The sequence below is a fragment of the Maylandia zebra genome, unplaced genomic scaffold (assembly GCF_041146795.1).
Source record: "Maylandia zebra isolate NMK-2024a unplaced genomic scaffold, Mzebra_GT3a scaffold01, whole genome shotgun sequence".
Classification (NCBI taxonomy): domain Eukaryota; kingdom Metazoa; phylum Chordata; class Actinopteri; order Cichliformes; family Cichlidae; genus Maylandia; species Maylandia zebra.
In genome coordinates, this window is record NW_027490031.1 from 1,173,557 (window position 1) to 1,185,000 (window position 11,444).

General features: G+C 41.5%; 1 protein-coding gene across 4 annotated transcripts in view; it reads left to right on the forward strand.

The window, feature by feature from the left end:
• Positions 1-526: 526 nt before the first annotated feature.
• Positions 527-11,444, forward strand: part of LOC143415608 (uncharacterized) — a 19,480-nt gene continuing 8,562 nt past the window's right edge. For 3 of the 4 annotated variants that reach the window (XR_013096025.1, XM_076880903.1, XM_076880902.1), the window contains exons 1-5: positions 7,905-8,004; positions 9,764-9,956; positions 10,722-10,818; positions 10,907-10,968; positions 11,234-11,348. Coding sequence is in view for 3 of the 4 variants with exons in the window: in XM_076880903.1 (XP_076737018.1) it covers positions 7,970-8,004; positions 9,764-9,956; positions 10,722-10,818; positions 10,907-10,968; positions 11,234-11,348 (502 nt within the window). In the remaining variant the exon portion in view is untranslated. Of the gene's footprint in view, positions 962-7,904; positions 8,005-9,763; positions 9,957-10,721; positions 10,819-10,906; positions 10,969-11,233; positions 11,349-11,444 lie in introns of those variants that run through there. The other variant, XM_076880904.1, reaches the window with a different exon arrangement.

An 11,444-nucleotide genomic window follows, 5' to 3' on the forward strand; every position in this document is an offset into this window, starting at 1 on the left:
CTGCTTTCTAAATATCTTCTTCAGGACTGTGTTAAATAAAAGGAAGGTTATAAATATAATGATATTATCACAGCTCACTGCATAAAGTAAGCGCTTCTAGAAGTAGTTCTTTAATTGGAGGTGTGAAACAGCCTGTCAATAAAAATACATTTTAAATTGGATTTAAAATTTAAGCATTAATTAATAATGAGATTTCTTTGAGCATCAGGGTCTCACAGGCATGTTGTTTTTTTAAGAAAGTAATGACTGAACAGGAGAAAGTGAATCTAAATAAATAAATCTGCAGATGTTAAAGGTCCTGTACCTAATGATTTGTCTGATTCGTTGCTTTTTTCTCAGAGCAGCCTTTATGTCCATGATCTGCATGGAAACACATCTATGGAGAGGAAATCCAGCTGCTGAGGGTCACATCTGCATCATTGTAGCTTCAGTGGATGTTTCAGCGTCAGGACTGAAGGCGGAGCTTTGTGCGTGTCACTGTAAACAGACAGATTGTTTTACAGCTCTAGTCGATTCTGCACACTCTGCACAGCAAGCCCCAATCACCCAGTCATACGAGCACTTTTTCTACACATCACAGAGGAAGTGGGGGCTCAGGATCGTTTGGCATGCAGAGTGATTGAACTGCCAACCATCCACTTCGTAGATGACCTGCTCCACCTGCTGCAGCCACCCCGATTGTGTTTGGAGAACTCGGGCGTGAAACTAGGAGGAAAGCCGACGTCCTCCTCTTTCCTCAGAAGTGATCTGTGGCCGGCCGGACTTCATTCCACAGATGTGCTTTAACAAAGTGTGAAGCTGAACTCTGAGCTGTGACAGTGAAGCAGTGTGAGAGTGTCAGTAGATGATCAGCAGAGGAAAGTGAAGCTGCTGTGAGCTGATGTCCTGAAGGGCTTTTAAAGAGTCTCTGAGTTTGACAGGAACATGAAGATGTTTGTGGTGTTTGTGATCCTCCTGCACGGTAAGTACACCTTCCTCTCTCTGCTCTCATCATCAGCTTTTCTTTCATCTCTCTCTCTTTAATGTGTTGAAGTGCAGCAGGAGGAGATTTCCATCAAACACTGGATTCTGATCAAACTAACAATCCAAAGCAGCAACTTTCAAATCTCTGGATTCTTCTTGGTGCCTTTCAGATGAGCTCGTGTTACAATCAGCTGCTGTGTGTGTTGTTGTGTAGCTGAAGCTCTGACTCACATTTCATATGTGACCAAAGGAAACTTGGTGCTGTGTGACACACTTTAGATTCTCTGCTGCTGCTTTGAACTCTTCAAACTAAAGAGCCAAACGGATGATTGACTGTGCAGCTCTGACATGGCACCAAATGTCCCTGTTATCAGCTGCTGGATGGACGTTATCAGAGCTTTTTAGTGCCACACGGATCACCAGGAGCTCCTCCTCTGTCTGCAAACAGGCTCAGCAGCTCTGATCATTGGAGTCAGCACAGAGTGTGGGGACATCTAGTGGTCGTGGAGAGAAGTGCGATCAAAGCTCTGCTGGTGAATGTAGTCAAGTCAAGTCAACTTTATTTGTCAATTCTGCCACATGTACAGGACATACAGAGAATAGAAATTTCGTTACTCTCAAACCCTAGATAAAATAGCAAATGAACATTTAAATATAAGAGAGTGATTAAAAAATGCAAATAAAATAATTAAAAAGTAAAAATTTAAATAAATACAATACAATTTTACGTATAACAAGAAAGCTATACAATATACAATATTCAAGTAAGGGTAAATGACATTGAGTGTAAACCAGGCAGAGTAGTGCAAATAAGCAAATAGTGCAAATGGAGATTTAGTAATATACGGTAAGAGATAGTGTAACAACAACAGTTACTGTAAGGCAGAGGTGTCGAACTCCAGGCTCCGAGGGCCGGTGTCCTCCAGGTTTTAGATATCACCCTGGGTCAACACACCTGATTAAAATGATTTGTTCATTACCAGGCTTCTGGAGAACTTTGAGACATGTTGAGGAGGTATTTTAGACATTTAAATCAGCTGTGTTGGATCACGGACACATCCACAACCTGCAGGACACCGGCCCTCGAGGCCTGGAGTTCGACACCTGTGCTGTAAGGTCTCTGATGGAGCTCTGTGATTGGTGGATTGTCCAAACTAAATTAAGTGATAATGATCCAAATTTGACACTGAGCTTTGTTTTTAGCTACAAAGTTTATATCTTCATTCTTTTCCCTCTGCTTGAGGCCTGAAGCCATTCAAAGGTAGGAGATCACTCCACTGCACTGCAGACAGATTTCAGACCTTCATGAATTCTTTCTAAGGCCTGATGTGGCTTTGCTTCCATCTACATGACACATTTATTCACACCTTATGAACCAATCAGGAGCCTCCTGCCTGTCCCCACAGACGCCTCATTAATAAAAGGAAATCAGTGTTTCCATGAGCCGACGAGCTGAACTCAGACTTTAACTTAGAGCTGGATCTTCGACGTGAACGACGCGAGCCGTGGGTTGTTTTTTTCTTTCTCTCACCCTCTCTCAATCAAGCTGCCCATCATCGAGTGCTTTCATGCTGAAACTTCTACATCTGGTTCTAGTGCACAAACATGAACCTGAACTGAAATGTAACACCTCAAACTGTCCAGCAGCTTTGTGTCTCCACATCTCTGCTGGATGGACTCACTCACTGAAGCCAGGACTAAGTGTGGAGCTGTTTGTGGAAAACGTCCTGTATTACCATCACATGACACAGAGGGGTCCACAGTGGGTGGCACCGGTGACACGGGTAAGCTCACAGTCACTGGGAGGCTGAGTGTGGAGTCAGTGTTGCTGTGGTTTGTGTGTGTGGAGATGAAACACACCTGTGTGTGCTGTTACCCATCACATCTGTTTGACCGCTGTCACAATGAGCTGACCTCTGCTCCTCCTGCTGTCTCTCACTGGACTAACTTTGTTAGCTGGAAAACAATCGTGTCCACAAAATGTTTCCTTACAAGGTGAAGAAAGTTTCATTTAAACCAAATCATGGATTTTATTGTGAAAAATCTTCAAACATGTCAGAGTGGTATAGACGTGTTGCTTTGTGAATTTTCCCACAGACGTTGCTCCTGTGCTTCCACAGCTGTCACGCAGACACATTACCGACTTCATGTCCAACAAAGGCTGCCAGATTTGTACTTTTCCACGTCCACATCCATAAATGTGACTTTTCAAATTAAAAGCAGCACTTCCTGTTTCCATGTAGAAAATGTAAAACCACGTGGAAGCTTTAAACATTGTTTGTGATGCTGTTGACGTCTCATTTTCAGTCTGACATGTTTTATACTCATGTATGTCTTGTTTGTGATGAAGCTTCATCCTGTTTTCTCTGTTTGATCTGATTGTTTATCAGCTGACTACAGCTCACGTGACCATCCACCATGTTTCCTCCAACCTGTGATCAGACTGGTGCTCCACCTGGTGCTGCAATAATGCCAAATAATTAGCAACTCTATAAATAGAAGGTAGTTCTGCAAAATCACTCATTAGGATGTTTGTTCTAATTTGCTATGAGCTCAGAGCGCATAGAAAATAAAACTAATAGGCTATAAAGAGTGATATGAACATAGTTAGAACTTACCGGAATGAAAATGTCTGGAGCACCAACAGATATTTGGAGATGGAAGAGAACTGCACGTCAGCTCGTCTCACAGCTGCTATCCAGGCTAGGCGCCTCATGTTGCTTCCAGGTTGGGAAAGAATGAAAAGATAAACCATTTCCAACCTTATTCTCTTGCCGGTCGTGTGATCGAACATTGCAGCCGACCACACAGCAAATACAAACCGTGGCTGTTGTGTGTGACTTCGCTCCCTTTTCACTTGCGCTAGACCCCAAAAATGGCGGATCGGGCCAAAATCCTTTCCACGCCCACCCCCGTGACATCACGCTCCAAAGCCCTAAATTCAGGATGGTATCGACGATACTGATCCGATACGATACTTTGTACATAAACTTATTTTATTTATTGTATCTCAAATTATAGCATCATAATGATTACAGGGCATCAGATTACTTGTTCTTATCACTTAATAATGCAGAGTTCATCATATAGAAATAAAAAAACTGAAGTTGTGCTATTTGAACACGTTGCCTGCTTGCAGCACTAAAGGACTCTGTGAGAGACGTCTGTCTCGCCCTAGCAGCACCTGTCCTGTCCTCCTCTTCAGTTCGCCTCAACATACGCTCGTCATATTCTGTGATATGATTTACTCTGAGGTATTTGACAATGTTAGTGATGTTGCCACAACCATACATGCCAACCCTCCCGATTTTTCCGGGAGAATCCCGAATTTCAGTGCCCCTCCCGAAAACCTCCCGGAGCCACCATTCTCCTGAATTTCTCCCGATATTCCACCCGGACAACAAAATTGAAAAACCATATCGCAGAATTCATAGCGCGGCCCAGCCAATTCCAGTTTCCACCAATGGCGGCAGCGACTTAGTTTTAATATTGCTCTTATTTCTCTTTCTTGTTTGCAAAAAACTTTTAACACGTTTTCAGGTGAGAATGTAGCTGTGTGAACTTCAAATATCTGAGCCGACCGACACATCGTCTTCAAAGCCCCGCGGTCTTTCACTACTCGGGTTAAACATGATATATAAATCACTTTGATAACTTAAAAATGTTATTGTTTGGCTTTTTCAGTGTTTTATTTGTTCGTGAGTAAATCGGTTTGGCTGAGATTAAAGTTATTAGATTAGATTCAATTAAATGTAACTTTTTTAATCCATCAGGTCTGACGTCACTAGCCATGTCTGGGCCTAAACTCCGCTGCAGGTCCATATATCAATCTGTCTGTATATCAGTGATGTTGGAGACACAAAGCTGAGTGCAGAGTTTAAAAAGCTGTTCTCCATTGTAGAGACAAAAGGTCTCTAACTTGTCCTTTAACCTCATGTGTTCTCCCTGGTAGAAGCAAATACATAAAAATAAGGCTTTTATGAAAACACTGCATAAAAATAGCCTCTGTTAAAAGTACTAAAGTTAGAGTTCAGAGTTGAATATTAGATTAAATAAATTTTATTCAAAGTTTGATTAGCAGAAATGTCAGCATGTAGCACAGAGCTACAGTTAAGAGTCTGAGTGAGTCGCACAGGTCTGAATGTACCTTAAAAGCTCTTTATAATTGTAGGAGCCATTCTTGGGTTAATACCTTATGTGGTCACTAGAGGTCACCTTTTTCTGTTTTGATTATGTAATGTAAAGGTATTTAAGGTAGACGCACGTAATCGGCGTCAGGTGTGTCATTGAGAAGGCAAACAGTTTGTGACCGTTGTGCTGTTATGCTATGTCGATACGGAATAAAGACCAAAAAGGACAAGATACATACTGCTGGATTTATTGGACTATGAACTTAATTCATGCATACCAGTGACATCGCGTCATCCCCGTTAACGACCACCTCAGTGGCTTCAAGCGTAGGCTTAGCCTCTACAATAATAATTAGACATTACATTGGGGACGGCTGTAGCTCAGAGCGGGTCATCTACTGATCGGAAGGTTGGTGGTTCAATCCCTGGCTCCCCCTACTCTGCATGCCAAATATTCTTGGGCAAGATATTAACACCAAGTTTTCTCTGGTGCATCCATCGCAGTATGAATGTGTGTGAATGGTAGTTAGTAAGCACTTAAAGCATAGAAACAGTGCTTGTGTGAATGTGGCACGTGTTGAGAGTAGCAAGGTGATACATAAGAATCAGCCCGATTATAATTGATTATTTTAACTTGTTTGATCTGCTGCTCACAACAATCAAGCACAAGCAGACATTTTGAATTTTCATAGTTTTACAGCTTTTCTTGCAGATACAAACCTTACTTATTCATAGTACACAAAGTAATTTAGCAATAAACTTTTAAAGGCAGAAAACCTTCTTTTTTCACTTTATGCTATAGAAACTTCAGGTTTTTAAGACTAAAGATGAGCTATGAGCTATTTTTCTGTCATTTGATTTCTGACAGTTTAAAGAGTCGTGCTGACAGATTTCTGTCATTGTGACTTTTTCTTCATCATGTAGAAAAACAGTTAAATATGTGACTCCTTCACAGTGACAGGAAGTTCCACTGGTCCGGCCCATTAAGGTCAAAGGGGGCTGTCTGTCGCCCCCCATGTAAAGTCAGTGTGACGCCCCTGGTGTGAATCATGGATAACAGGAACTGTTAACGCTCTAGCATAGCATCAATATATAGAAGAGCAAGCATGCCCGGTCACTGACGACACATGCTAGCTGTGCCTTCATTAGCAGTTAGCATTAGCCATGCTAGCTTCCTGTTACTGTGTTCATGTGCTACGTGCTGATTGTCGCTGCAGTGATATTTGATGCTCCACAAGCTGACAGGCTAACAGTCCTCTTTACTCGTTAGTGTAGTAAAGTGTAATGTAGTAATTGGCTATTTTGCACACACACATGGGGCCTTGGAGGCCAGCTGCATCAATCAGAGCCTGGTGGGTTGGGCTGCTGCATTCATTCACCCCATCGCTGCTGCCTTCCTAAAGCCCCCCCACACACACATACACACAATTTTTACAACACTCCAGTTTGAGTGTCATTATATTTTAGCAGTTTCTGAGTTGAGGAGAATAACAAGACATTTAACATTCGATGTAGCCTCATTGTTGAGTATTAAGCACAGATGAAATAAAGACGTTTAAACTGAAGAATATCTGAGCGGATGGTGCAAACAGCAAACAGCTGCTGCTGAAGACGCTGCAGTCCACAGACAGTGACACACAGACAGGTCGGCTGCAGTAACACTTTAATACAGGACAGCATCAACAGTAAGTCCATCACATGGTCACAGAGTTATCACAGTACAGTCACAGGAACACGGTTACAACATGACAGCAGCTGCTGAGCCAGGCTCCCTGCATCATCCAGAGAAATAAAAGCAAACTATAAAGTGAGGCTGGAGCCGACAGCACTGATGCTTTTCTCTGTCACATGTCAGTCTCTTTGGATTTCACACTGCTGAGTTTAAAGACGTATGAAATGAGCCTCCACCCTCTGCTGCTCCCTGAGCTCAGCTCACGTCTGTCATTAGGCCAGTGCAGCAGCTGACTGCATGTTTGAGGCTGAAGGTGTTTTTCCTGTTAGTGATATTCAGTCACATTCCTGCTCTGTGTGTGCGTCTCTGTAACAGTGACATTCGTGTCCCTGCAGTGCTGATAAATCAGGATGTTTAAGGAGCTGAAGTCAGCAGAAACAGACTGAGCAGCTCAGTCTCACTGTTACATTCACTTTGTCACAATATTCAACTTTAAGGACACTTTCAGCAGACCTGAGGGAAATCCCAGAGATAACACTGTGTCAGGCTGCACACGAGCCGAAGGCAGCTTTTAAAAAGGCTTTTCTACATTAAAGAACAGACAATGACTTACACAGAGGGACATCATCATTAGGCCTGCTCAGTCTGAAAGTTTGCTCACAAACAAGTCAACGCTGTGAAACTTTCACCTGTTTTTTTCCTCGAGTTTTCTTTCTCTCTCCATTAAAACCAAACTGCCGTAAAATTAGAGACAGTTTATTTGCTAAAACATGATAGTGATTATGTCCTGGTGTGTTATTTTCAGACTTGGGGAAAATTCTGAGAATTAGAGAAAAATAATAACAAAACGAGGCTAAGAGCATCCATTCATGCAGGGATTACCATGGCAACAGAGTCCTCTTCTTCAGACACTCACGTGTTAAGTATCAGCAGCTAGACGGACTGAAAGCATAAACACTTCAGTTTGAAAATAGATTTCTTTGGTTTGGTGTGTGTGTGTGTGTGTGTGTGTGTGTGTGTGTGTGTGTGTGTGTGTGTGTGTGTGTGTGTGTTTTAGAGAGTACATTTTAAAAGACTTACTGAAAACAAACACTGTGTTTCTTGAAAGTAGCGAAGCTGCACAGCAGAGAATAGAGGGGAGCTTATTGATGCAACTGAAGCTGAACACAGACGTAACCTGTACCCCAGCGCATGTTCAGGCTTCATGTTTGAATTCATATGGAAGCAGAAGACATTGTGGTAAATTCAAAATGACTGAATGTTTACATTTCTATTGCAAGGTCAGGATTTCTGAAGCAAACATCTCATATTGCTCTTTAACGAGTCCTTACCTCTAGTACCCGGCCCCGTCAGTCCCCAGAATCTATAGAAGGGGGAGTGACGGACCCGTGGAATAGCGGGATCTCATTCTTACTAAGGCTCCGTCATTTCCCGGTGACCCTGTGGTCCCCGGGAACTCTCGGTACTGGGGACTGACGGGACTCCCACATATGCTGAGGGCCCGTTAGTCCCCGTATTAAGCCTGTGTGTGCCTTCTCTAATACACACTCACGGGCGTAATGTACGGGGTTAGAGGGGTAATAATATAAGCCTACATTTTACAGCTAAGACAGTGTTCTCACGCTGCTGTGAAGATTTAAAATATAATATAGAGATAGAGAAAATAATAAGAGAAAATTCAAATGGCCAGGGCTGAATGAGCGCCCCTGTGTCTGTGCGCATTTGGCACATGTGGACACGGAGACCCGTGCACTGTTCTACTGTGTCCAAAACTACTGTATAATATGTACAATGCCAAAATAGTACATGTCAAGTGTTCTGCCTGTGAGGTAGGTAGATGGATGGCTTGATGGATAGGTGAAAAACCTTTCAACACAAAAAATAAAGAACATTTCATTAATCATTCAGATAAATTAAATGCATTATACAGAAGACAAATGAAATAACAAAAATATACACTTCAGTAAAGCCACTTTTGTCTAAACTATCATTTATCCTAGTTTTAGTTTCACATTCATTAGTTTTTGAATCAGAGGTGAGTAATTTCAAACAACGAAGATGAAATAAACTGTGGTCTACCTTGCATTTTTTACACTTTCTGTAACAATTACATTTTTAAAGTATACATTTTAGAGTTTACAAATATTTTAATAGAGACTTTAACCAAGGATTTTCTTTTACAAAGAATTATTTTCCTTAAATTAAACCAAACATATTTACACTAGTTTTAAGATTTAACCAAGGATTTGGGGTAATTACTTTTAGTATTAATTAACATAAATGTGTGGGAAACACTATCTACATAAACAATCTATTCAAACTTAAACATTTATTTTAATATCAATATAATTTTTTAAACTTAAATGCAGTAACTATTTCCCAAAGCATAAATACATTTCCACAATTGAGCTTCCATATTTCCCAAACATATAAGCAGCAAATATGAGTCCGAGCTTATCGATAGCCCGTCTAACTCAAAGTCTTCCTCACAGTGGAAAGTGGATTGTGCTTGGTTTGCTGTCCTCTCAGTATGTCGCACTCGGGTCAAATGACTGCTGCATGCATTTTAAGGTCTACTAGGCACGCCCGCCCTTGATTGCTCTAATTCAACTCACCTGGCAGAGCAGTGCACACCAGGCTGCGCTTAGCTGTAGATTGCACAAGGTCTAATCAGTGGCCACGCGCAAGCAGCAGCACAGAGCAGGTAGTGGGCAAGAGGAGGAAGAGAAGAGAAGAGTAACAGCCACACCTACTAGGTCAGCGCAACAGTAAAACAAAACCACGTTTAAGCTCTAAGCACAAGTAGAAGCGCAAACACTTATCTCAGTCAGAAAGCAATGCGTCCTTGACTGATGGACCCTCTTTAACTTATCAACTATGCATTTAACAACTAAACTTGTATTGGATGTTGTGTTTGTGTTGGTGCTTAAAAATTATAGTATAGTTCATAGGCATGTCACTATAAATGTTTGTTTAATGTATGTTTCCAAATTTGCAGTATTGATGGAGCACTTGAAGATGGGTCATTTGGGCGACTAGTAAACGATGAACACAGGACACCAAATTGCAGAATGAAGTTGATTGAAGCAGAAGGGAAGCCACATCTCTGCCTTTTTGCACTGAAGGAAATTGCGGCAGGAAGTGAAATTACTTATGACTATGGTGGGAAAGAATGGCCCTGGCGGAAAAAGGTGGGTCATTTAAAAAAAAATTTCCCCCTATGAATTGTTGTTTAAAACCTACGTATCTAGATGTCACAATTAGGGCTGCAACTAACGATTATTTCAATAATCGATTAGTTGTCGATTAATCGATTAGTTGTTTCAGCCCTAGTCACAATATTTAAATGTCCTCTTGGTGGTATTCAATCTGGTTTAACTAAATCTTGAATTTGTATGACTTTCCCAAGTGATGATTGCAAGCTTATCTGTTTTGTGTCCCCTCCACAAGTGTGTTTTACTGAGTGGCCACACACTGGAGGTGAAACAGTGAAAGCATCAGTTTGAGCTCAGATGTCATTATGAGGCTGATGGACAGTGTCCTTGAAAACCTTGGGTTTTTCTGTGTCAGGCATATACATGCACCTTTTACTCACAGTCACTTTAGCTTCTTAGTATTGTCTTACTTTGGCTTCACTTAACTAGGTAAGGGTTAATCACTCTGTTTCCTTGCAGTTAGGATGAGAGTTAGAACTGTATTTAACTGAAGGTGAAACAGAAAATGCTTAACTATGTGTGTGTGTCTGACACAGACAAACTCAAGGTATGTGAGAACACTGTCCTGACATCTGAGCTCAAACTGAGTCTTTCACTGTTTCATCTCCAGTGTTTGGCATACTCAGAAAAACACATGGGTTGAGGGGACACTGGTTAGAAAAGACCACTCATAGTGGATTAAATACATTTCCACTGTAGCTGCCAGATGTTTACAATATTTGTTCTACTTTTCATACCCAGCTAAAGATCGCAAGCATCCCTTCTGGTCAACAGTGTGTTGCAGAGCCTATTGCCCATGACGTGGAGCACCATGTGATCTCTACAGACTCATTCACAGGTGAGTCCCTGCTTGAGTAAGCACTACCTGTTAAACCCTGGGGTCTTGCAAAGCACTATGCCTCCATGTCTTGTGTTCTCTTCTACAGACAGAGAATTAAAAGCAGAGTGTCAGTCATCTAGACCTACAGCAGACAACTCTGAGCATGAGGTTAGCATGGATTCATCTGTTTACTAAAGATTGTATCAATGTGTAGTTTGGTAAATAGTGTGGTTTGTAAAGATCATGTTTATCAATTGATTACAATTATACTGCATGTACAGTCTTTAAATCATTGTAAGTACAGGTAGTCATCATTTAACAGTGCATTTCCCTCTCAACATCATTTGGGTGTTTTAAGGTTTGACTGAGAGTGTCCCTCTTGATCAGATGGACACTGTACCATTGATGCTTGTTCATCTTTGCATCTTTTTAGGTGCATTCTGTTGGAGGTCAGCGTGGCACTTCTTCTCTGAAAGAGTTAATTGGTGAAGTTCGTGTCCAGTATCAGGAGTTGTCACCCCAAGCGTTCTCAGAAGAACTTACCAGTGGTCAGTTTTGAGTAAATGTTGTTAACTTCTGGCAATGCATGACATGCCTGAAGGTTTGCTGCATGAAAAATGTGCCAGTATTGGGACATTTCTGAT